Genomic DNA, 27,811 nt, shown 5'->3' with positions numbered 1-27,811 from the left:
CATATACTTGAGTTTTTCAGAAAATTGTTAAGAGTGTGTTTTACAAGAAAACACCATGTCAGTCTTTCAAGTGCTCATGTTTAATTCAGTGTGCTACTTGCCATTTCTTACATTTAATAGCAGTTTTTAAGTAAAAAAATCAATTCAGAATAAATCCTAGACCAAACTTTGTAGGCCGGTTTTTCTAAGTCATACTTATGCTGCAGTTCTCAGTGGAAGAATTTGAGCTGTAAATCTTGCTGTCAGCATGTGGTCATCTTTGGGAGAAAACCACAATTCTCTGTTCCTCAGAATAGCCCAGATTCTCGTTCAGAATTAGTTTTGTGGTGTGTAAGTGTGTGAGCATGTGTGTGTGGGAGGGACTACACTTTGAGCTGTCTAATGATCTTCCTACACACCTTGTTTATGATCTGAAATCTTCTTCCAGTGCTCTTGGAATGTGTGTGTAGGTGTGTGTTGATGTTCATAGTCTATGTGAGTGTAGTCTGCATGCCTGTATGTACCTGTGCCCACAAGTTGTGTAACGCTGTAGGCTGTTGTATAGTGTGTTCATGTGTGTGGTGTGTCATCAGAGACACACATTGCCAGTAATCATTTGTTGCAGACTCTTACTCTGTCATGTAGATGGGGTGGGAAGCCAGATCAAAACCCATTTAAACTGTCCATTGAGGGCTCTCCGCCAGATCTTTGAAAGGAAACATGAGTTCTTGTACTATTCAACATGTCCATTCACCACTTTTGAGTCTTCTCATGAACAAATGCTGCTGACAGTCTGCAGGGCTGGTGTGGGTTGGCGGTAAGAATTCCTGGCGGAAATCCAACCTGACAAATCTTAAACTTACTGTAGCTTCTCGGATCCTTCAGTGGCTTGGCTTCACGTTGTTATGTGCATCATTAAAGGGATAGTTCAGCCAAAATTCATCATTTACTCACCTTCATGTGTTCCTAAACAGTTTGACTTTATTTCTAAAGTGAAACATAAAAGAAGATATACCAGTGTTTTTTTTTTTTTTTTCAGTGGTGACAGTTTGGCTACCAACATTTTTTTTTAAAATAGCTTCTTTTGTGAAGAGAAGAAGGAGGTCTGGAATGACACGAGACACATAAATGATGACAGAAATATCATTTTTAAGTATAAATCTTTTTATAAATCTTTTCTGGGAGGATTTTTATATCATGGTAACAGAATCAGGCCTTTTGATAATCCAGTGAATTCAGTATTTTACAAATTAACGGTTCTTATTTTCTCCTTTTATTTATAACTTGGTGAATGCAAACCAAAAGATACGATTATCCAGAACAACTGAAGTATGTCGTAACTAGAAGCTGATAACAGCACACATATATTTACCCTAGTATTTATAGAAAAATGTATTAATGTCTGTACCTGTAGGTGTACATAATGATTTACATCTTATAGCATCATTCAGCCCAGCACTATTCAGTCCTATATGGATATTCTATCAACTTAAACTCACTGTAAACTTGTTTTAAGGTAAGTACTGTAGTCTCCATTTCAGTGGACTTTTCTCTGGACTTGTTAGGACACGTCTTATAAAAAGACCTGGCTGATTTCAACAGAATAACTTGATTGTGTTCATGCCTTTTCAATAGACACAAATCAAAATCATATTACAGACATTCTTTTTCCCGAGAGTGACTAATAATGGCCTTCAGAAGGTTTCACAATAGACAGAGTGGGAAAATGAGCTGGTGTGATTATATTATTATTATATATTATATTATATTATTTGCTATGACACTTGAACATTGACCTTTTCCTGATATGTGCTTCTGGATGTATAGAAAGACTGATATTGTGTTCATTTCACTCAAGGTCTTGTAGCTGTGGGGGGAAAACAAGGATGAGTAATTAAGCCCTCTGTGTTTCCTCCGCGTGTGTTTACTGTCTCTGTAAAGAGAAGGCAAGTTGTGGCTGAAGTCCACTGTGTTATCAGAGCAAACAGTGTCAACAAAACAACTGACTGTACTGTATATAAGTGCATATGGAAGAGCAAACACACACACACAAAAAGAGCATAACGAGTGTGTAAGAGGCCTCACACATGATTACACTAAATACATGATAATTAATGTTTTGGGGAAAAATAAGGTATTTCATGCTAACTATTGCTACAATTATTTGATGATAAATCCTGTAAAAACAGCAATATTGTGAAATATTATACAATTTTAATTAACTGTTTTCTTATGTCTTCAGTGTCACGTGGTCCTTTAAAATCATGATAATACTCTGTGGATAAGGAAAAATTTATTATTATTATCAATGCTGAAAAGAGTTTTGCTGCTTAATATTTTTGTGACCAACATTTTTTTGTGAAAACCTTGAGACTGAGATGTTTTGATGAATAAAAAGTTCAAGAGAACATTCGATTTTAAATAGATTTTATTTGTTTGTAATAAAATAAAAGTTTTTACTCGTTTCATGATAATTAATGTTTTTTACACTTGTCTTCTTCTGCATTGAAAATAACTGTAATATAGTTCATTCATCATCTGTTTATTTGTATTATTTTATCATATAGTTTAATATAACGTGACTATGTTATTTGTAATTACATAATGTAACAGTTTTTCTTGCCACACAGTTTGAAAGAAAAAAAAAACAAAGAAAAAAAACTTGCTGTTTAGTTTGAGTATGTGGTCTTTTTGGACAAGAGTGAAATGTTTGAAGAGCAGAAGAAATATTTACATTGTACATTAAACTCTTATATTTCTAAAGTTAAAGGAAATTGTGCCTTTTCGAGATAAGAACTTTTAAAATGAAAAAAAAGGTATTTGTACATCAAGTTCACATTCTTAAACATTTTTCCACATTATTCATCCATTCAGCTGCTCTGTAAAAAGACCGAACCAAACCCCAATGCCATTGTTTACCTCACAAAGCAAAATATTCCTGAAATTTCCTGTGTGGGTTAACACTTTTTTCCTCTCGCCGTCCTGCAGACTCCTCTGGTCAGCTCTCGTCATCTCCTCTGAGCTCCTCCTCGGGTCACCGAGGCATCAGTAACCATCCTCTCCACCCGCCCCTGCTCGGCCCTTCTGCCATGAACTCCAGCCAGGGTCAGCTGCACTCGCCCATCAGCACCCTCAGCTCGCCCATCAACGGCCTGCCCTCGCCGTTCCCCATCATCAACTCACCCATGGGCCACCCCTCCACTAGCATGACCTTCAGACCCAGCCTGAGCCCACAGGTAAGACGTCACTGCACTTACTCTGGACTCATTTCTGAGCTTTAGCACTGATTGCTGTGGGCAGCAGCGTCGAGTCCTATTGCAGATTCTTTTGAGAGGCCTGCAGCTGATCAATATTTTTTTTCTTGGGTGTGCTCGGGCTGAACTTATACTGAATTTTCCTGCTAAATTGGCTAAACTTGACCTGAACTCTGCTGGAAATTAAAGATCTATTTTAAAGCATCTGATTGCTCAAATGAGTTTGATTGCACGAGTTCGTGATGCACAAAATCACACAGACGGACACAAATATTTATTCGAATCATTACCTCTATTATTTAATCAATCAGACAATTTAGCAGGGTTTTGAAAAATTGCTTTTAATTTAAAAAAAAATGTTTCCTACAATGAGATATGATAATCTGCTTGTTCATTGTAGATGTAATTGATTTGGCAGTAGTGGCAAGGGCTGTCTGCATAACTCAGAGCTCAAAAAGCTCTGCTAAAATTTCTCAGCGGTGAAAAATGCCAGCAATTATAAAGTCTGGACATTCAAGGTCTTTAGAAATGCATAAATAGTTTCATTGCATTTTCCATATGGTGCACACATGCATACACACCGTTTACCTCATTAATTTTAGCAATCAGAGTTTAGTGATGTTTTGAAAAATCACAGCAAATGAGCTTTTTTTGCACACTGCAGTCTTCTGCTTATTCACAGAAAATCTAATCAATTCAGCATCAGTGCTATTGGCTTTATGACTGGGTTTTATTTAATAACACATAGCTTAGCGTTTCATTGGTGGAAAATGCAGCTACTTGTAAAATTTGGTGGTGTTATTGGATTTCTGTTAAATCCCTCTCAATATGAGCTGGGTTTTATGAGACATCATGCAAGAAATATTACAGTTTCCAAGTGATGTAATTCCACTTTTTTATTATTATTGTCTACATCTGGTTTCCAGGATACTAGCTTGGTTTAATCTGTTATATTTAAGCATATGTGTAGGTGGTTCAGGTTTATTTCAAGGCTACATAGATAGGAAATAAACAGATAAACACTTAAAGTAGGAATTTGTGCTCAAGTATTTATGGAAGAGCTTTCTTTTGCAAGGTTGAGTAAAATAAAAAAATTATTAGAATGCAGGCGGAACTATTTCTGATCGTGTTCTTTGTAACATGTAGCTTCGTCAAAAATAAACTTCATGCTGGATTTGAATAATTAACGAATAGACTAGGAAACATAAAGATTATTAAAACTGCAGTCTATAACTTTTTTTTTTGTAAAAGAATTATCCAAAATCAATATACGTATGTGCAAGTATGTAACCAGCCAGTGTTCAAAACTATCGCCTAACTTTAGGAAATTCAAACATGGCACTGCGTCACTACATCACATCTTTAAATATAAAGACGTTGTCCCAGCTACTAGGTTATTGCATGTGAGGATGCTGCAGGTGTGGGATCGTTTAACTATAGCCTATTCCCACAGCAGCTGGAATAATTAAATGTCAAATATCATTTTGATGGGATTGTAATCAAGAAAGATTATATGAAACACGTGAATTAAATTAAATGATTACAGATTTTATACAGGGTTTATACAAGATGTGTATTTTAAAGACAACCAGGGGTGTGTTTCCCAAAAGCATCATTAGCCAACTATTGTCGCAAGTTCCGTCGTTACCAACACAGTTCAGCGATTCGGTGTTTCCCGAAACCATAGTTCAAACGAACATTCGCAAACAGCATCGCAAACTTACGTGGTTGGAACTACAGCCCTCGACCTGGGGTTAGAAGCATAGTTTCTTGTTAGAAAGGGATATGGGCTTAAATAAATATGCTCTCGGGCACAATAACCAAGCTAACATGAAGTGCAATATATATATATATATATATATATATATATTCCATTCTATCTAAATATAGATGCATTTTATTCTATGTATGTTTGCGCTTCCTCTAAAAGCGCCGTTTCTGAATAGTGCACATGAGCACAAATACCTAAGGGAACCCCCGGGGTTATGCCGTAAGAGGGAACCCGCGGTGAATCAAACATCAAATAAAGCTAAATACCAGGGAACAAAAAACTGTAAAATAGTCATCAGTCTAATCGGTTAAATAGGTGGAGTTATTCCTCCACCACATGCTTGTGACGTCATTAACAATGGCTCTGTGTTGTTGAACTAATGTGTTTCAAACGACGGAGATGCGACCCTGTTTGGGAAACAGTGATAACTAGCCAGTTTGTTTCAACAACAATGCATCGTACTATGGTGGTTAATCAGCGAGTAACGTCGTTGTATGGGAAATGCACCCCAGTTTGATGGGAGCATAGTTTGCTATTTGAGTTAAAAGAATTTCTTTGGGTCATATATTCCAAGACTTAGGCTAGAATATGTGATTACTAAGTACAGTGAATATCCACAGCGGTGCGGTGACTGACAGCTACACATTCACCTCAAAACAGATTCATCTGCACTGGAAAACAACCCAAGCATGGAATATGATTCCGCAAGGAACTGCAATTCCAGGTTTTCAAACATAAAAGGCGACTAAGGGGCAAAACTTATGGACTGCAGCTTTAAATTTAAAATGACTTTTCAAGATTTGAACACCAAACCTGGTGGTTTTGTACTTTTTAGAACTTTGCATACATTCTCATTTACTACAGGGGGAAAAATCTGATAAAAAAATTACAAAGTAAATAATTTAGATGTTACCTTTTGCCTTTATGATACTATATAATATCGACGTTTAAAGCTCTGATTTGAGAAGAATTATAGAAAGACAGTTCTGAATGTTTGAGTTTTTCTTTGTTTTTATTTTATAGTTCCTGTTTATAAAATATTACCTTTTTATAGAATATTTCACATCATATTACATTTTTAAATGCTTGTCTTTGAGGTTAAATACAAGAAAGTAAATTGCATACTCTTCATAATAGACAGTTTTCATTTGAGGACAATATTTTGGCAGTGTATGATATGATAATATAATTGACCGAACAAATGTTTCGAACACTGGATTTTTTTTTCATTGCACTGGAGTTGTAGAAACGCTTTATTTGAGTGTGTTTGAATTACAGATGTAATCATTAACGTATAACTTTAAATCTGTAGAGATAAGCGAGATGGATTCGAGTCAGACTTTGGCACCGTGAAATCACTGAGTGCCTGCCAGAGTCATTGGAGAATCAGTAAAACCATTTAGTGTAATTCAAGTCATATCAAATAACAGCCTTTTATAAATTCAATTGAAGACCATTGGGTTTTATCAGACACCAGATGGTATATGAGAACTGAAATCCCTGCAATACAGTTTAAGATAAACCACATGCTATACTCATTATAAACATGTTATTGTGGAGGGCTTTGTCTTAACATTTTTTTTTCTCATATCGCCTCCCTCCTACAACCAGTAGTGAAGTGTTCAGTCGTAACTGTTGTACACTGAAATGGAAACAAGTTCCTATTAACAACAAGTTTGGGTTGGCATAAACACAATGGACTTCATTTTTTTCTTCCCCCACCTAAGTTTCATGCCAGACAGCTTTAATTTGGCTACTAAATGGGGAAGGGGGAGTTTCACATTAATGGTGTTGCCTTAAATAATGGTGTATGGGCTTAAGGAGAGGCGTCTTGGAGGTGCCCTGGCCCCCATTCATCCTCATTAGCCCCGTCAGAGTGCTTGATCTCTGACCGCATGGTGTCAAACATGGCCTTAGTGTGCCACATGGGCTTTCTACTTTTTATTGGCATGCTAAATGGGTTCAGAAGAGGCCTGGTTGGGGCCTGGTCAGGGCCCAATCGCACAGGAAATGAGCTGGCTTGTTAAAAACTGCAGCTTAGCCATGTGGTGTGTGTCAGAATGAAACTCTTTTAACACCCAGCCAGTCGACTCTCCTCATACACACAGACAGATACACAAACGTCCAGTTAGCTTCTACTTTTGTCCATATACACTACTGTTAAAAATTTTGGGATTAGTAAGTTTTAATTGTTTTTTAAAAGAACACTCTTATGTTCACCAATGGTGTTTATTTATTTTTATTTTTTATTAGGAGTAAGTATTATTACGATTTAAAGTTGTTTTATTAAAGTAGGGCTGTGCAAAAAAAAAAAAACTAATGCAATTTTCATGCGCATCTCGTCAGTAAAGTCAGAAGTATATCAGAAGTATATCTCCAGCACATGCGTTCAGATCAGGGTTGCCAGGTTTTCAAAACAAATCCTGCCCAGTGCTTCTCAAAACTAGTACAAAACTAGCCCAAACGCGTTTACAGGAGGTTACCCTGATAAAAAATTGCGTCCCAGGGTTAAAATACACGTGCTTCAACCCGCGGACATGAAAAACAGCCGCAGACTTGGCAACACTGGTTCAGGTGGAGCGGCATTTACTACAAAGAGCCATAGTCCACCGTCAACTAAAACAAAATCGCTTTCAAAATCGGTAAAAATCGCCTGCGATTTTGAAATCGGTTTTGTGCGGCTCTGGGAAGTAAAGGCCAAACAGTGTTGCCAAGTCTGCGGTTATTTTTCATGTCCGCGGTTTGAAGCGACCTCAATACAAATCATGTAATGTTTAGCCACTAAAATGCAAATTTTACCAAGGGAACCCTGCCAAAAAAATTTGTATTTTAACCACGGGACGCAATTTTTATTGGGGAACCTCCTGGAAAGGCGATTGGGCTAGTTCACAAAGGCTGCTTTTTTTTTAATCAAAAACATAGTAAACCTGTAATATTATGAAATATCATTTCAAGTGAAAATAACAATTATGCAAATCCTGTGATGTAAAATACTTACTTACTTACTTACTTACTTTATACTTTATTGTCAGACTGTGTCTGAAATTTTTCTTGCATAACAGTATTTATGTTTACAACATTTAACATACATTCTACATTGACATTCACTCTAGAACGTACAATTATACATTTCATACAACATTTATACATCCGCAACACCGTCCCAATACTCTTGATCTCTGATTAGGTGTTTTTGTTCAGTGCAAGGATTGCCTGGTGCACAAAAGAATTTTTCAGCTTCACTTTCTTAAATTTGGGAACTCTATACCTCCGTTGTGACGGTAATAATTCAAAGTCTTTATGCAGTATATGCGTAGGATTAGAGACTATATTGTAAGCAAGCCTAAGCATCTTCTTATAATAGGATGAATCGTAAAGCTTCTCAAGCGGCTGACCTACTATCTTTGAACAGATTTTTAATTGATTAAAAACCTTGTTTTTTAGCGCAACAGATAAACTTTTATACCAAATAGAGTTGCAGTATTGCAGTAAGCTCATTATCACAGACCTATAGAACAACAAAAGAATCTGCCTTCTTACTCCAAATGACCTAAGACGGCGAAGAAAATAGATTCTCTGCTTTGTTTTTTTACATAGAGTATCAATGTGATCTTTCCATGACAACATGTCATCTATAATTACTCCCAAGTATTTATAGGTCTTAACAAATCTAATTGTCTCGTTATGAATAAAAACAGGAGTTATATCCGCCATAGACCCGAATACAATCTCCTCAGTTTTACTTGTATTAATGATAAGGGCATTATTGTCACACCACTCTATCAATTTAGTTACACCTTGTTGATGAACCTCAGAACTATCCGAGTCATTCAACACAGATATTAAGACAGTGTCATCAGAGTACTTCAGAATATACTGATTAAACATGTCCGTTCTACAGTCGTCAGTATATAAAGTAAAAATTATAGCAGAGCTAACGCAACCTTGCGGTACTCCGACATTTGTAATGATTTCAGACGACACGGTTTTATTCACCATGACTCTCTGAACTCTATCAGTGAGAAATGATCTATACCACCAAATCAGATAAGGATTTACCCCCAGCTGTGCAAGTTTTAACACCAGTCTGTCAATCTGTATTGTGTTGAAGGCGGAAGAGAAATCCAAAAACAAAGTTAAAATATACTGCATCATTACTTCTTCAGTTCTAATATGCTGATTTGGTGTTCTAGAAACATTTCTCTTTTTTTTTACGGTTTTGTATTTAAATATGTAATAAACATTATAGTGATCCCAAACTTCTAAAAAGAAGTGTACTACCTGGTAAAATAGAGAATTAGATTTTTGTTTTAAAGAAACTCTCATACTTTCAGGTTCAGGATTGTAACAAATATAGTTCACATTTTCACTCACATTTTCTTTGGGAAATTAAAACCCTTTTGTTTAAAATCCTATCTCAAATGTTAATATAGGCATACATTTGTAAAAAATGCATTTGTGTTAAATCTCCCATAACTTTTTAAGACAAATATTCATGCATCATATAGAGAAAGGTTTGTAGCATGATTCAAAGTGCAGATGATATTTTAAGGATGTTTATGGCTCTAATGTGCAAAGCATCTCATGACTGTGATAGACTGAACAATTCTGAAATTCTGAAATACACTCAAAGCAGCAGGCATGAGATGATCATATGGTACATGTGATCTGTCTTGGAACAGCTCCTGTGGGCTCTACAGTGTAAGACACGATAATAGACTTTTTTTCTTCTTTTCATTATGTCTGTCTCCACTCACTGGACATGCTACTTATTTTAATTTGGACATCATAGATGCTTCTCATGGTTATGAAAATGTTAGTTATTCACTTTTTCCACAGCACTATAAAATAGAGTACATTTTCCCAGCCTGAATTGGCATATATTGTATGAAAAGTCATGCTACTACCTAATTATTTTAATCCAGAAGCATCCTGCCCCACATTTTTTCACATTACACAAAAGAGAATTATTATGGAAATGTCAAAGCTGATCTTTTCCACACAATCTTTTCTGGGAAATTCAGTTCACTGAAGAAAAAATAAATAAATAGTCTAAATAATTAATATTTTAAATTATATTATTTATAATATAAAATGTGTTTTGTTTTGTTTAGCTTTTTTTTTTTTTTTTTTTGCCTTGGTTCATGTTGTTTTTCTTCTTGTTTTGTTTTACTTGTTTTGTTGTTTTGGGTTTAGTTTATTTATTTTTTTGTAGGCTTTGTTAAATATATTTGTTTTGTTTTGTTTTGTTTTCTGCTTTGTTTATTGTTCATGCTTTTTCCCTTCCACCATGTGAGGAATTCCACTTGATTCACCTCAGTTTAAACATATTTATGTTGCACCTCCAATTCCTACATTTACACATTTGACAGCTGCTGTCATCAAAATGTATAATCCAATCAGTATATTCATGCAATCCCTGGCAATCCACCCCATAACCTTGTTGTTTCTAGAGCCATGCTTTACTTTTCAAGCTACTTTTGTATGATTTTGTTTGATTAAAATTTTTCGTATTTTATCTGGCTGGTAACTTTTTCATGCATTTTTAGGGATGGTTCATGATTACTGATCCTGGAGTGTGTAAATGTGGGGATCTGAGACTCTATTTCAGGGCTTAAAGTTAAGACTGTTAATATGCTCTCTGTTTCTGGTCTAAATCTAGATGCTACTGTCCCGTGGCACTGGCACACAGAGAAGCCAGGAACATATTGAATTACAGTTTACCCAAAATAGTGGGGGGTGTATGTGTGTGTACGCTCACGTGCCCCACCAGGATTTGACAAGAGCCTCCTTAAGATAGATTATGCCACTGAACAGGACATGTCAAAAGAGCCATGCCTGCATGCAAAACGAAGCAGACGGCAGCAGGTAGATCTGTGTGTGTGTGTGTGTGCAGGTGCATGTGACTGTAAACGTATGTGCAGGTGTGTGCATTTTGGTATGTATCTGGGTTCCCGCCACTCCTTTATTATCACAATTGCGTCGGTAGCTCTTTTGTTTTCGGTATGTATATACATGGCATAGTTTGTGAAGTACTTTTGGCTGAATTTGCATTTAGATTTATTGTATTGTTTTGTTGTAAGATTTTAGATTAAAAAGTCAACGGTCAGGATCTCATTAAACAAATTTAGGTCACATTTATATGTTATCCCTACCTGTGGGAGTAAGAATTCAGGGTTAAAAGCTTCATGTTAATGCATCATATTATGTAATGCTAAAGATGAATTTCTGTATGCAGGACAGTGATGTCATTTAGTTTACACCAATAGTACTGACCACAGGTGTGGGCATGTGTTTTCAAGCAGAAACGTTTATCATGAGTCAGATTTTCTTTGATTGTGTCAACAAAATGACACTGACACAATTTAAGTTTGCCAGGAGAGGGGTTTTGTTCAAATGAACACAGTTTTTAATTCTCCATGAAGCAAATCTCTTACATTTTTTTTTTTTGACATTTCAACACTAATTTATATTTTTATCACTTGACTCATACGTCATGCACTTTGTCTTTGTTTTCTTTTTGTTTTTGTTTGTTTGTTTGTTTTTTTTTGACAAAAACTGTAATTATTGTTATGTTTAGTTGGGGTGAATCGTTTGCACTTTCCTTCGTGAATCATTTGAATGTTTTCCTCGCTTCAGGAAGCTGTACAGTTTTATTCATATACAGCCTCTCAAGAATTACCAAAGAAAAACATAGCGAACATTCTTTCATCATAATGTTTCCTGTAGGCGTGTCTGTCGTGTCTTTCAGAGGGCCGCTCATCTGTCATCAAAGTTTTTGAGACTTCAGTTCTGGATAATTAAGCATGTGTAACTGATTCTGTTCCAACAGACATGTTAATGTGGAACTATACACTACCATTCAAGTTTGGGGTCAGGAAGTTTTTTTTCTTTCTATTTCAAATAAATGCTGGTCTTTTGCAGTTTCAATTAATGTAAATAAATAAAAAATAATAATAATAAATAACACAGAAATACTAAGGAGCCATTTTCAACACTGATAATAATAAGCAATGGTTCTTGAGCAGCAAATCAGCATGTTAGGATGATTTCTGAAGGCTCATGTGACACTTAAAATTAATTGAAAATTCAGGTTTGCCATCACAGGAATAAATTACATTTTATCTTATTAAAATAAAAAACAGTCATTTTAAATAGTAAGAATATTTCACAGTATCATTATATTTTTGATCAAATAAATGCAGCCTTGGAGAGCATTTGAGTCTTTAAAATATAAAAACACTGGCCCCAAACGTTTGAACAGTAGCGTATGCATAATATCTGGAATTTTTCTCTTTGTGTCATATATAAATTATACGAGTTACACAGTCACAGTGTGTTTGTTTATAGACAGTAATGATCTCAGGGGATGTGATTTACTCCCATTTCTATCAGTCCATTAATTCAGTTATTAGCAACTTCTTAATGGTTCAATATCTGTTTTTGTTTGGTTTTTTAGCTCAGTTCACCCATGAATGCAGTCAGTAGTTCGGAGGACATTAAACCCCCTCTGGGTCTGAACGGGGTGATGAAGGTCCCAGCGCAGCCTACAGGCACATCCCTCTCCCTCACTAAACACATCTGTGCCATTTGCGGAGACCGTTCATCAGGTGACACACACACACACACACATTGGAACACACATACTTAGATGATTTTAAAATTATAATAATAATAGTGTCTGTTACTACAGAACAAAATAGCTAAATTATCACAATAACCTATGAGCAGCATGATTTTTTAGTAATAAATAAATAAGTATTTATATTTCCCATTTACTTACCAAATGAAGAAAGCACATAACATATAAATTTAATTGAAAATAGTATTTATCAGTTTATTATGTGAGAAGAAAGAGCCTGCAGATTAATATAAGAGGAACAACCGTGGGATTATACAATACTGTATGACCACAGAATGCTCAAACTGACCAATCAGAATCAAGTATTGCAGAGAGCTGTTTAACTTGTTAAACTGCAGTCATGGAATTGGGCTATATATTCTGTCTTTTAGAGTAGTGTGTGACAAAAACAGATGTGGTGCTGTTGAATTATTGATATTAAATGCCAATTAAAGATAGCCCTGCTGGGAAGAATACTAAAGCATGTGTCTGCTGGCAGGTAAACACTACGGGGTGTACAGCTGCGAGGGCTGTAAGGGCTTCTTCAAGAGAACGGTGAGAAAGGATTTGACGTACACTTGCCGAGACAACAAGGACTGTATAATTGACAAACGCCAACGCAACCGCTGCCAGTACTGCCGTTACCAGAAGTGCTTAGCCATGGGAATGAAGAGAGAAGGTGCGTTTCTTTCTTTTAGTGACTGAGCACATTTAGATATCGGAATATCAGAATTTGATCCTACTCTGAATATGGATCGATCATTAACTCTTTAACATGATCAAACAGAGCAAATAGTGTTTTGATATTATCTGATTCTGAATATCTAATGTTCGTTTTTCTCTGCTTATGTCCAAATTAAAAGGAACCATCAATGCTATGAGATACAGGCGGTTTTGAAAAGCAACACAGTTTTTGGAAGCGACAGATTCTTTTTAAAGAAATCAACATGAATCAATTCGCAGTACAGATGGCTGAAAGCACTAATGACCTACCATTTGCAGTTCATTGCACTCCTGTGTGCTGTTATCAAGAAAATGAAGGCGACTGATTAATGTGTTGATTAAATTACACATTTTAAGTCTAGAGTCGTCTAAAAGTAATTACATTAGATTGCAAGATATTGCATTTCCACTATTGCCACCAGAGAATACTGGGAATAGAATGTACCTGTCATAATTTATTCAGAATACTACATGAATTTCAATATATCCAGTAGCTGGGAAGCATGTAAACCATTCATTGTTTATTACTAGAATATGATTTACGCTTATACATTTAGCAGATACTTTTATCCAAAGCAGCTTACAAATGAGGAATACTATAAGCGTTTTGATGTTCATAATACTATCCCTCATGTTCTGTTTCTTAAATTGCGGACCCAGTCAATGATGCATGTGTGAAATGGCATTTAAAAATTAAGATTTTCAAAAACCTGACCCTTGAAACTGAAAAAAAATCTTCTGAAGTAGTTAAAACCCCATATAGACAGAAAAGCTGTATCCTTCTGTTTGACCACAAAGTGGGCATGCGCATTTCAGAAATATGACTAATATTCATTCTAGTAATATGGTTCCCATCCAGGCACCACCAAATAACACACTGTAGAAAAATACACAAATAGAAAACACAGTACACAACCGGCAGCAGTGTGTACACCAGTAAAACAAGTTTAGCATGTGGAAATTGATATTGCATATATTCAATGTTTATGTCTAACACAACGTGTTGTATTAACGGAGGACAGTTGTTATCAAGTTTATTATTTTGTGCTATCAGTTCAGTTTGGAAATCTGTTCTCAAAAGAGTAGAAGAATGCCATGAAGAATAAGCCTGATATGAATATGTTAGGTCTGTTTTTCAAGCTATTAAAATAGTCTAGAGAACAAGGCTAGACCCCCTATACCGAGGCCTCTGAGAAAGAGGTAACCTGACACACTTCTCCCCCACGAGTCACTCTCTGTCTTTCTGTTTCTGAGGACGATAAAGCTGAAATAATTTCCTTGTGCCTCTCTCCTCACCTCTCAGTGACTCCTGGAGTAAAGCTTTATCCTTCAGCTGACCTCCACGGCTCCCACTCAAGAATTCCCCTCATGATCTGCTAGTGGTTTCTGTCGAACAGAAAGAGAGTCATAAAACAAGGCTTTTTACAGACAGAAGGGAAAGCTGAAATGGTCCGCAGCCTGACGGCAAGCCAGACGGGGCTCATTTCCACCAGGTCCAGACCACAGTAGACCGTCTGTGTGGTTTAGACCTGGCTCCCCCTCCGAACCAGGCCAAACATGCACACAGTATTTACTGTGTACAACTCACATTAAAATTCACATACACACACAGACCAATGCATTTGTCAACCTTCATAACCAATCATTTGAACGAGTGACGGTTTTATTGCCCGTGACTTTGTCCGTAGACTGAATAGAAGCACAGGATCATGTTTGCGCTGGATCGCACCCAAATAAAATATACATATTTTAAAGAGCCGTATACTAATAACGTCACTACAAAACGTAGGCTGACCTCCTCAACTCTCAGCCCTCTGAAGTCGGTGAATAATGGTCTGGATGCACATGCAGCCCGATGAAAAACAGCCTGAGCTGTTTTGTGGAAACGTGTAGATTAAGAGCAAACCAAAAGCAGCTGCGTGTTATTGTGCGCAAGGTCACAGTTTTGTTTGTGTATGTAACTGTACGTATTGCACATGTGAGCCGTTCTAATTCTGTTCCTGCACGTGTGCAGCCGTTCAGGACGAGCGACAGCGAGCGAAGGAGCGGAGCGAGGCTGAGTTCGGCAGCTGTGCCAATGAGGACATGCCCGTGGAGAAGATTCTGGATGCCGAACTGGCAGTGGAACCAAAGACGGAGACCTACGTGGAGGCCAACCTGAGTGCGCCTGCCAATTCTGTAAGCCAATCTCTCCCTCTAAATCTCACTCGGTGACATTCAACTTATGGAGAACATTTGGCTCATCTGAAATGTGCTGTTTCAGAGTTACACTTCACAATTGGTCCTCAGTGAGTGAGCCGGGCTTAATCATGTTCTGAATGTCAAGGCTGAAGCAAGGCTCCAGCCTGCGTGCAGATGTACAAAAAGACAGTTTTAAGAGTTTTGCAGCTGTCCAAGAAAGAGTCGGAGGCAGATTTGAGTATTTCTGTTTGTGAATAAGAAGGGCTATTTTTACAATCCCAACTCCCAGTGGATGGATTCGGGTACATAGCAATGCACTTTGGCATTGAAGGCCTCTATACAGACCCCTGGAGAGGGGACATACTGCAGAAGAAGCACATTGTCACGTCACTAGATAAGAGCGTCAGCCATTAAGCATGTCAGTTAGACACACGGAGGTTAGTGCTGTGTGTATATTTATGCCTTGTGCACATGTGTCCTCTGTTTTGCGCAGTTGTAAGCTCTAAATCATGTAGAGGTCAGGGAGAAAGAGGCATATGCTTTGTCTCCCCTACTTTGTATTTTCAGATTGTTTGTTTCCCCCACAGTTGTTTTTTTAATGGCTGTTTGTGTGTTTGTCCTTGAGCCCTGGGGAAGGTCCTGGTACATGAATAGGGCTGTAATGAATTTGAGTTCCTCTTGGGCTGAATGGAGAACTTTTAAGACACGATGATCTGAACTGAAAGCTGTGTAAATTAAGAGACTTTCGAGAAAGATGTATATCTTCTTGTTATGATATTTCAGTCTGTGGGTGATATGAACTCATGGAGACACTTGATAAAAAAGTGCGCTTAAAGGCATAGTTCAATCAAAAATGAAACTTTTGTCATCATTTACTCACCCTCATGTCTTTCCGAATGAGTATGACTTTTTTTTTCTGCTGAACACAAATAAATATATTATAAAGAATGTTAGGTTAGTGTGTTTTTAGTTCTATCATAACAACTCTCAGAAGATGTGGTAATGAATATGACAATGTTAATGTATTTGATCTTAACAGAAATAGTGCTTTGCTGCTGCTGCTGCTGCTGCTGCAAAGTGCTGTGAGTATTTAAGACATACTGCTGCTGCACAAATAGCATATATATGATAACCCATAGCAGATCTATAAAGGTGGAGCTGGGGAAGGTGAAGGGTTTCAGAGGACCCATGAAACTAGCCAGCGATTTAAATGTAAAGCAGCAAGCCTATTGTCTGTGTATACATCATAAACCAGTCAGCTTGTTCCAAGTAGCTATGAACATCATCAGTTTGCGTTAACGACCATTCAGCCTGCGCCATCTAGAGTTTAATGTCAGAACTTGGCATATGTACTAAATTACAACATCTTTACATATGTGAAATTACAAATAAATGCCAATACATGACAGAAATGTTTCAATAGAAATGGCAGTTTAGTTTACCTTAGTACTCTTGAAAGTAGACTTTAACCAAATTTCAAAGACACTAAGTCGTTAGTGAGAAATTACATGCGATTGAGTAACTCCTACTCAAGTATGTTAAAAAGTGCACAAAATTCCAGTGACTGCATTTAATATGAATTTGGTTTGAATTTTCATTTAATTGCAATTAACAAGCACATAAGTGTCCAAAAACATTGCATTAATTTCCAACTTAAAGGTCAATTGAAGTACTTATAGTATTATTAAATGTGCTGACATGATTTTAACCGAAACAGGAAGACAGGGCGGGACATACTGAGCAGCCCCGCCCCCTTTTTAAAATAGTCCAATAGCGTTTTGTTTGTATCACAGCTTGGGCTAGTGCTGTTGAGCTCTGTAAAGCAGCATTAGACAGCTTATGGTTTACCCCTTTGGACTCAGTATGAAACTGTTATTAAAGTAAAACAGTGATTATGATGCTGAGGATGTGTAGTTTGTAAAGTGTGTGATATATTGGTGAATGGCACCGGTCTTATCTCTTCTACTCATCACTGCTGTTTCTAATATGGAGAATGTCTCACCGTTTCTCCTCCTAATCTCATCCATATCACTACAAAATATAGCATTCTGTATAGAATTCAAATGATCCCAATATGTTTTTTTGTTTCTCACGACTCATGCGTACACTGCACACTAGATATTGTGTCTTGTTTCCAGCCAAAATATCTAAGCATTCTTAAATCGAGAAGGTTTTTCTAGACAAGTAAAAATTATTGTCTTATTTTCAGAGAAAAACAAGTCGAATTTAAGTATTTTTTGCTTGAAACAAGCTAAAGAATCTACCTGTGGGGTAAGCAAAATAATCTTATTTCAAACAGAAAACAAGATTATTTAACTTACCCCATTGTTTGGAAACGAGAAAAAAAAGCTAGAAAAGCATTCTTTGCTGTTTATATGTGTATTATATAGTATGCTACGTGCCATTCGTCATATTACAGAAAACTGTGAACAGGTGACCGCTCGCAGATTTAGTGTGTAAATAGTGTAGGGGCGGGACGGGACATTTTAGATTCTAGAGAGTGTTTGTTTGGACAGAAGTTGGGTGATGTCATCAAAATCATTGAGACTGTAAGTTTTGGATGTTATATTTTCTAAATGTAAATTTTATCAATGTTTTGGAGCACACTAGCTACATATTCATACAAAAATTCATACCAAAACATCCATTTTGATTTCATGGGGACTTTAAGTTATTATTAATGACTTTTGTTGTTATTATTATATTATTTCTGTTATACTTGCTCTTTGTAAAAGAGTGATAAAGTCTACTTTTCCACAAGGGTATGTTACCACTAAAATGAAAGAGCTTTTCACTCTGGGTGGAGGATGATGATGATGATGATGATGATGATGTGATTTTGGGATCCTACTGGGAGAGAATTCGCTCCATGACTACAGCAGAAGACGCACAGAGTGCTCCGACATGCCAAGCTGCGGGTGCATGAGCGCTTGCTCTGATTGATTCTGGGCTGGAGAGTTTGGGTTACTCAAGCAGAAGGAAAGGCTTTTAGAGAGCACGAGTTAAACCGAAAATAAAAATGTTCCATTGGGGGCCAATGACAGGAATGATTTCCACAAGACTTCCCACAAGATATCTGCTCATTTTCCACTCACATCACTGAGTTTGACAGCCGAGTTTCTCTTGGTGATATCTATGCTGAATGCAAATAACATAAAGAAACATGTCATTTTGTTCTTATTCCAGGCAGGCAATAACATTGTTTGTTATTGCGCTCTCATTAAAAGTTCTATGTACTTTACAATAAGACATTAGTTATCATATTTTTCGAAGACTTTTCTAATGAAAATGAGATTAAATTAAAGTGGATAGCATCATTTAGTTGAATCTATTTAGAAATGTTTTAGTTTGTTTGTTCATATATAGAGGCTTTCTGCATATGTTGGGATCTTGGCATATCTTATCTTTTCTGAAATTAGGAGATCACTGGGGTCTTTTTCAAGAAGAAAATCGGAGAATCTGAGACAAAAGCAAAAGTTTGCTCTCCATACCTGTCTAGGAGAAACAACGTGAGAAAAGAGGATTGACAAAAGAGAACTCTTTGCATTTTTTTCTTTTGTTTGTGTCCATGAAGCTATATTAATAGTTCACCTCTCTCTCTCTCTCTCTCGCTCTCTCTCCAGCCTAACGACCCTGTAACAAACATCTGCCAAGCAGCTGACAAGCAACTCTTTACCTTAGTGGAGTGGGCCAAGCGGATACCTCACTTTTCTGATCTCCCGCTGGACGATCAGGTCATCCTCCTGAGAGCAGGTGCGTCACTAAAAAAAAAACAGACCACTTTTGTTTGAGTCCTGCAGACACTGACCTGATGAGACCCTTGTGCTGAACATCTAGTCTTCCAGCTATGGAGTTACAGCTCAGAACAGCATCGGATAATGAAATGAGTACGTTTACGGCCATGTGACATTATAGTCTATTCCAGAAACATTTATATGGATTCAGAGATACATTTGATCCAGCCTCGGGCCACAGCATCGATTAAAGAAGGAATTCCATCTCATTATCTTGGAGTGAGAGTCCTTATTCTGTTAAGGATGATGGCTTCAGCATAGACGGAGGGAGAATAAGAGGCTGGATTGTTCTCGCTGTTCACATGTTGCATTTATTTCATTAGGCTGTAGGTTGCCTGAGGACAATCGAACTCTATTCAGTGCGTTTTATTCAGAGCCTCTGAAATGGGGATCGCAGTGTTTGAAACTGTGACGATGTATCAAACAACTTAAAATGTCTTCATTAAAACTTAATATTTTTAAGAAAATGAGCTAGAAGATAAAGCCACCACGTGCACACTAATAGACAGAGATACACATGTTGCTCTCTTTCCTGTTACCTTTGTTTGTTTGTTCGGTTATCAATGTGCTTTTGTGCTTCTGTCCTCTGTTGCCAGGGTGGAATGAACTCCTGATCGCCTCTTTTTCACATCGGTCTATAGCTGTGAAGGATGGGATATTATTAGCCACCGGCCTTCACGTCCATAGAGACAGTGCACACACGGCCGGTGTGGGAGCCATCTTTGACAGGTTAGTAAATGTTCGTTTTCAGAGAAGAAGCATCAGTCTGTATCTTTCTTCTGAGGAACACAAAAGGTGACTTTCTGAAGAACATCTTGGCTGTTATTTTTACCGTAGTGAAAGTAAATGGGGAGAGGGACTGTCAATGTTACAAATGGCAAACCCCCCCCCCCCCCAAAAAATACCACCTTAAAGCTCCAAAAAATATACAAGTAAAAGTATAAAAATCTTAAGTAAAAATACCATTAATTTTCTTCCTTGGGGAACTGATTTTCAACCATAACTTGTGAACCGTTGAAGACAGACTGAATGTGAGCTACGAGGTTGTTAATCGATAGCATATGCTTTTCTTGAAGCCATTAGATGGTTTTATTTCAACATGTCTTTTGAATGATCATGTTGAACAGCTGAATTCCTGTTATAAAACTATACATTACTCATGATTCTGTAGAGAAACCTCCATGAATCAGAGAACTGAAACAAGCAAACTGCACCAAAAACTTTTATGCCAAAAATCATTAGGTTATTAAGTAAAGATCTTGTTCCATGAAGATATTTTGTACATTTCCAACCGTAAATAAATGAAAACTTAATTTTTGATTAGTAATATGCATTGCTAAGAATTCATTTGGACAGTTTTAAAGGTTATTTTCTATGTATTTAGATTTTTTTGCACCCTCAGATTCCAGATTTTCAAATATTTGTATCCCGACCAAATATTGTCCATTCCTAATAAACCATACATCAATGGAAAGAGATTAGATTAAACAAAAATTTCCATCATTTTGCCATTAACTGTAATAATCCAGTGAGATTTTTGTTTGCACAAGGATGTTCTTTATCAACTAACTTCTATTAACTAAATAAAATCAACATTTGGTGTGACCACACTATGCATTAAAAAATGCTTTTGTCCCAGGTGCACTTGGGCATTGTTCTTTAGCTAGCTTTGCAAAAAGGTTTCTTGAAGTGTTTTGGAGACATTGCCACAGTTCTTCTGGATTGAGTCTGTCTCAGTTTCACCTGTTTCTTCATGTTATTCCAGACTGACTGGTGATGATGCTGAGATCAGATCTCTGTGTGGAGCACTGGCTGCTGTCAGATTCCTTGTGCAAACAAAAATCTCACTGGATTATTATAATTAATTCCTAAAATAATGTTTGCAAATGTAAACCTATATTTACTACTGACACACTACAGCAAAATATAGAAAGAAATCAAATAAATAACTGACATTGGTGGATACACACTTGGTGGAAATACTTACTTTTGCACAGTACTGTATATTTTTGTATTTATTTGCCTTTTTAATTTGTCATTTGCAATGCTTTCCCACATTAAAGCCATTAAGTACAGAGTCTTGTACCTTTGTTCTTTTGTCAGCATTTACTTTTTTTTTTACTATTTGTAATGTTGCGATTCGCCTTCTAGCTGGTTGGATTGGTTCTTTTAAAAATCCATATGGGAAAAATGAATAAGAAAATACAGATGAAAAAGTGGGTGGCTGCATTCTGTATTCCAAATCATCATGGGATAGTTTTGTGTGAGGGACAGACCAAAATTTAAGCCATAATTCACTGAAAATCTCAAGTCAAATATGTCTTTTTCCCACACAAACCTTTTATTTATTCACTTATTTATTTATTTTTAAGGGCTTTATAAGATTATAGTGTGTGAGTGTATTAATAAGTTTTACGATACTTTCATGCCACTTCTTTTTGTCATTTTGGAGCTTGATAGCTTCAGTCCCCATTCACTTTAATTTTATGGAAAAGAGCAGCCAAAACATACTCCTAAACATCTGCTTTTGTGTTTCACAGAAAAGAGAAGTCAGACAGGTTTGGAATGACGTTGACATTGAATTTTCACTTTGGGTGAACTGTCCTAACTAAATTCAGTGTCATCATTCAGTTTATGGAGGGCATGGTCTTGTGATCTTCTAGGAGACCCTTCAGTGTCCTCACTGTACACCGTGTGAAAGATTTGTGATATAAGTCATGCACACGTGAATTTTTGAAAATAACCTCCATAATGATATTAGACGCTGCATCATGAAAGTGTCCTCCACATCTTACTCGTGATTGATGTCATTTTTACATTAAGCCATAAGGCAGTTTTATGTAGCGCTGTGATAATGTTTCACTGGCAGTGTGAGATATGCTGGTGTCCTCACTAATGAAATATATGCTGCCCGCTCCGTCGGCAGTAGAGATGAATGTGTCTTAGAAGACATAATGACTTTGATTTTCAAGGCAATATGAAAACGAAATATAAAGGTGGAGCGATGACTCACTGGGCATGTTTAATATGTCACAGAATATTTCCTGACGTTTTTAGGGGTATATTGGAGAAAATGAATTTGCAATTAATCAGTTTGCTCATGTTGCCTGTGCCCTTTTTTACAGAGTGCTGACGGAGCTTGTGTCAAAGATGAGAGACATGCAAATGGACAAGACTGAACTTGGATGCCTGCGGGCCATTGTTCTGTTCAATCCAGGTACAGTAATGTATACTTAGACAAACACATGCGCACACAGCACTCTTATGCAAGTGCGTTTAAAATGCCACTTCAGTTTGATCGACCTACCTTGCTATTTGTTTTGGCAAATTCCTAAGAAATGTGTTGAAGTAAAGCCAGAAAGAGTAAATTAGATTCCTATGACTGTAAACCACAGTAAACCGAGCTTATAGAAAGCAGTATGTTTCGAGTATTGCATAAATCGAACAGTAAATTTGTGCAACATTGTGACCTCAGTATTTAGCCCCGAACAATAAAAATGGTCATTTTGGTATGTAAAAATGTCGACAGTCCAGTCTAGGATGTTAAAAATCACTGTTGATTTTCCATTTCATCATACTGGAAACTATACTGGAAGTTTCGTTCAATTGCATTGTATGGAGAAGTGATGCTGTGGTCTTCCAAATATAATATGCCCAACAGTAAGTGAAGATCATTTGTAGTCAGCGATTTGCCTTGTTTTTGATTTCTGGAATGTCTTTATCTACAGCTTAAAGTCATTGATTCAGCCTTGAAGTTATAGCAAAACCCATCAGCCACAAGACAAGATATGTTTGCACATCACACAAATGTACACCAGTGTTCAAAGGTTTAGGGTTGATTTATTAATATTAATAGAAGTGCTCAAGAAACAATTCGTAATATTATTAGTGTTGAAAACAGTTAACCATGATGAACTAATATATGTTTTTCAGGACCCCCAACTTCTGAATAGTAGTGTAGCATCTAATAAAGTGGCCCAGAATGAAACCTTAACATAACCTTTTTCTTTTTTGTCGGTGCTTTGCTGTCTATCATCCTTCAATCCGTCCTTTTTTCTTTTTCTTTTTTTTTTATCAACTCTTAGATTCAAAAGGACTGAGTAATCCATCAGAGGTGGAGGCATTAAGGGAAAGAGTGTATGCATCTCTAGAGGCCTACTGTAAACACAAATATCCTGATCAGCCTGGAAGGTACACACACACACACACACACTTTTTTTTCATCTCACACATGCTTATGTATCCTTCATTATTTCACTTGCATGTAAAACTGAATGTTTGCACAAAACAAATTGAATTTTATAGAGATTTAACTGGTAAAACAGTAATTGTGAAATAATATTATAATTTAAGATAACTATTTGAATATTTTTTTTAAATATGATTTATTCTTGTGATTGCAAAGCTTAATTTTCAGCATCTATTACACCACCAGTCTAGTCCAGCGTCACATGATCCTTTAGAAATCTTTCTGATATGCTAATTTGCTGCTCAAATGACATTTTGTGGAAACTTTGATACATTCTTCCAAGATTCCTTGATTAACAAAGTTCAAAAGAACAATATTTATTTGGAACAGAATTTTTTTGTAGCATTATACATGTCTGTACTGTCACTTTTGTTCGATATTATTAAGTAGTAATTTCTAAAATATATTTTTTACAGACCTCTAACTTTATTATTATTAAAAAACTATTGAAGTATTACACTGTGCTTATCCAAACACTGACATCCATTGTTTCTCGGACAGATTCGCCAAGCTGTTACTGCGTCTGCCTGCCCTGCGCTCCATCGGCCTGAAGTGTCTTGAACATCTCTTCTTTTTTAAGTTGATCGGAGACACACCCATCGACACTTTCCTAATGGAAATGCTGGAAGCGCCACACCAAATGACATAAGGGAATGATTTGTTCTGCCAGAGGGTGCAGCTCATGTACAGGAGGCTACAGGAGGCCACAGGACACATCTCTGATCTCACAGGAGAAGACTCAACTCATTGGCTTTTCATCAGGAACATTGCGCAATACACAAAATACTGTGTAACTGTTCATTACGGAATAGCACGCAGGATGGATTGTGTGAGTTTTTTCCTGGTTTGCATGCAGTTCTGGAGTTTATGGTTTCTCATTTCTTCTGCCTTACAGAGGTCTACCTCTGCTTTTGTACACAGCCAAACCGCCTCATCCCTGAACTCACAATCATTGAGCTGTGAATTTTCATGAGAGGAAACAAAATACCTCGGATGCACTTCTTCATGCAGCTGTCTTTAGAAAACACATTACTGTATCTGCTATTGGAACAGTGAACAGGACCACAGTAACTCCCCCAGGCACTTAGAAATTCTTTAAGCGGTATTGCCATACATCAGGATTCTTAAAGTCCATCTTCATGAGGAAGAAACTGCACGCAGTTTGGTTTCAAGTCCTTTTCTTTTTACAAGATATATGGGCCTATGAATAACAGAATGGTCTAAAAAGAATGAAAAGTACTCCTGGCTGAACTCGCACTGGATGAAAAAATACAACGATTCATTGTTAGAATTGTGTACAAAAAATTATGGAAGATTTTTCATGGCTCAGTAATTCAGCATAAATTTGTATTAAGTATTTCCAAAGATTTTCAATAATGTTATATATATTTATCATCTGATGATTCCCAGCAAGTGGGTTTTTGTGATTTGAAAATAAGCAAGGAGTTAAAGGAATCCAGATGATGGTCTGGCCTCAGGGAATTGCGAGGTTTGGGAAGTGCCATGCCTGTCCCCTATTGGAAAAGTTGTGACATTGCAGCTGTGCTTATTTGCTATTACATGAGGTTTAACAGTTGGTTCTCTTTCTAACTTTCCATGTTATCAGAGAACCGGGGTTACGTCAGTAACCTAACGATTTTTACAGACTGCTTGGCAAACACTGCAAAATAATACTTTCTAAGCCTCAGGTTGATTCAAATGCAATTTTTTGGGTTCTGTTGTGCAGTCTTATCTGTGTAGTAAGGAAGAAACTGTAATGATGATAGATTTCGTAACATTTGTATTGATGCATCAAACCTCAGTTGCAGATTGAGCCAATCTGAACCAGTGTTTTTATGATGACAGTGAATTTTAATAACTATTATTGGAATTCGGAAGGGTATTTGAGCCGCTCAGCAGTTGTCATTAGCAGACCTACTGATTTAGATGACATTTTCTGCTGATGATAACGCCAGGCCTCACAGAAACATGAGTATTCAGTCGAAGATACACATAAACAGCATATACTGTCTATGTGATTGATATACACAACCTGAAGTTCTAGAGGTCATGTTTTCAAGCTTCGTCCAGGTTGAAATTTGAATCTGTATCATGGAAGATCAGTGGACTTTTGTTTGTTCTGTCATTGTACATCTTTGGCCTTTTATTACTCCAAAACCAGCATATTTAGAATCTGCATACAAGAACTAAAGACCCCTTTGCTGAGGTATAGAGAAAACGCAGACATTGTAAGCACTCTTGGATTCGCACTGTGTCAAACAGGGTTTGTTAAACCATCAGGAGCCGGGCACATTTAATCTAATATCAGCTAAAATCCTGATGTGCCGCTATCAGACATCTGTAATATTTCCCTGTGAGACACCAATCCATCACAGGACATGTCAGCAAAACACAAAAGAGATGCATTTTAAGAGAATGATCTATTTTTGTACAAAGTGTAATTTTTTTTTTTCTCTCTACGTCATTATTTTGTCTGTTCTATATTGTACACATTGTTGGTGTAAATATTCATTTTTAAGTGGAGCCGTGGCCTCAGAGCTGGACTGAGGGAAGGGTTTATGTGCAAAGGCTTCTCTGTTCCTCTGCCATTTGTTTTCATGGTACCCTCACCTGAGAGCTGAGCACAGCTCACTCCTCCTTTTTTACAAGACAAACGGAGAGTGTATTGTGTATTGACCTACTATATTATGTCCGTTCAAAGAAATATAAAATTTCAGATTGTAAAAAAGACTGTTATATTATCTTCAGCAAACAAAATAACTATTTGAGAGTTTTGAATAAATGGTCTTATACAAGATATCAGATACATATATAAACATTAAATAAAATGAACATTTTCATAAAGCAGAATATTGCTGCAACAACATTTACATAGATTTTTTATATTCCTCATATATATATATATATATATATATATATATACACACACAGTGGGGAAAATATGTATTTGATCCCATGCTGATTTTGTACGTTTGCCCACTTAAAAAAAAAAAAAGAAGGGTCTGTCATTTTTATGGTAGGTTTTTTAACGGATGGAGACAGTATCAGCCAAAAACAATCCAGAAAAAAAGACATCATATAAAGGTTAGAAATTGCTTTGCATTTCAGTGTATAAAATAAGTATTTGATCCCCTTCCATCCAGCAAGAATTCTGGCTCCCACAGATTGGTTATGTGCCCATGTGGAACACAGATTAGTCCTGGCACTTTAAGAAGTTACTCCTAATGTCAGCTCGATTTGTGTATAAGACATCTGTCCTGTCCACACAATCTGTATCTTCTTTTCCAACCTCTCCCACCACCATGAGCAAGACCAAAGAGCTGTCAAAGGATGTCAGAGACAAGATTGTAGATCTGCACAAGGCTGGAATGGGCTACAAGATCATCAGCAACACGCTTGGTGAGAAGGAGACTGCTGGTGCAATTATTCAGAAATGGAAGAAATACAAAACGACCATCAATCGGCTTCGGTCTATAGCTCCACGCAAGATCTTGCTTCATGGGGTAAAGATGATCAGGAGAAAGGTGAGGGATCACAGGAGGAGCTTGTTAATGATCTAAAGACAGTTGGGACCACAGTCACCAAGTAAACCATAGGTAACACACTATGCTGCAATGGACTGAAATCCTGCAACAAACACCCATGGTCCCCGGCTCAAGAAGGCACATATACAGGCACGTTTAAAGTTTGCCAAAAAACATAATGATTCAGAGATGGCTTGGGAGAAAGTGCTACGGTCAGATGAGACCATTAAGATGAGCATTAACTCGATTCGCTGTGTTTGGAGGGAGAGAAATGCTGACTATGACCACAAGAACATCATCCCTACAGTCAAGCACGGAGGTGGAAACATTATGCTTCAGGGCTGTTTTTCTGCTAAGGGCATGGCACAGTTTCACTGCATTGAGGGGCAAATGGACGGGTCATGTACTATAAAATCTTGGACTCGAACCTCCTTCCCTCAGCCAGAACACTGAAGATGGGTCATGGATGGGTCTTCCAGCATGACAATGACCTGAAACATACTGCCAAGGCAACAAAGGAGTGGCTCAAGAAGCAGCACATTAAGGTCATGGAGGGGCCTAGCCAGTCTCCAGACCTCAATCATATAAAACATCTGTGGAGGGAGCTGAAACTTTGAGCTGGCAATCAACAGCCAAGAAACCTTTGGATTTAAAGAGAATCTGTAAAGAGTGGATCAAAATCTCTCCTGAGATGTTTGCAAACCTGGTGACCAAC

At 37.0% G+C, this 27,811-nt stretch overlaps 1 protein-coding gene across 3 annotated transcripts in view; it reads left to right on the top strand.

Annotated features, from left to right (window-relative positions):
• Nucleotides 1–26,343, top strand: part of rxrab (retinoid x receptor, alpha b) — a 56,687-nt gene extending 30,344 nt beyond the window's left edge. Inside the window, exons 3-11 of one of the 3 annotated variants that reach the window (XM_052555410.1) lie at nucleotides 2,968–3,215; nucleotides 12,464–12,614; nucleotides 13,125–13,304; nucleotides 15,363–15,526; nucleotides 19,153–19,282; nucleotides 19,920–20,052; nucleotides 22,449–22,540; nucleotides 23,409–23,514; nucleotides 24,074–26,343. In XM_052555410.1, coding sequence (XP_052411370.1) covers nucleotides 2,968–3,215; nucleotides 12,464–12,614; nucleotides 13,125–13,304; nucleotides 15,363–15,526; nucleotides 19,153–19,282; nucleotides 19,920–20,052; nucleotides 22,449–22,540; nucleotides 23,409–23,514; nucleotides 24,074–24,221 — 1,352 coding nt within the window. In that variant the 3' untranslated portion in view covers nucleotides 24,222–26,343. The other 2 variants (XM_052555412.1, XM_052555411.1) reach the window with 2 other exon arrangements.
• Nucleotides 26,344–27,811: the final 1,468 nt, after the last annotated feature.

This window comes from Carassius gibelio, chromosome B5 (genome assembly GCF_023724105.1).
Source record: "Carassius gibelio isolate Cgi1373 ecotype wild population from Czech Republic chromosome B5, carGib1.2-hapl.c, whole genome shotgun sequence".
NCBI lineage: Eukaryota > Metazoa > Chordata > Actinopteri > Cypriniformes > Cyprinidae > Carassius > Carassius gibelio.
The sequence above is the reverse complement of the archived record's forward strand: the minus strand, read 5'-3'. Positions and strand labels throughout refer to the sequence as shown.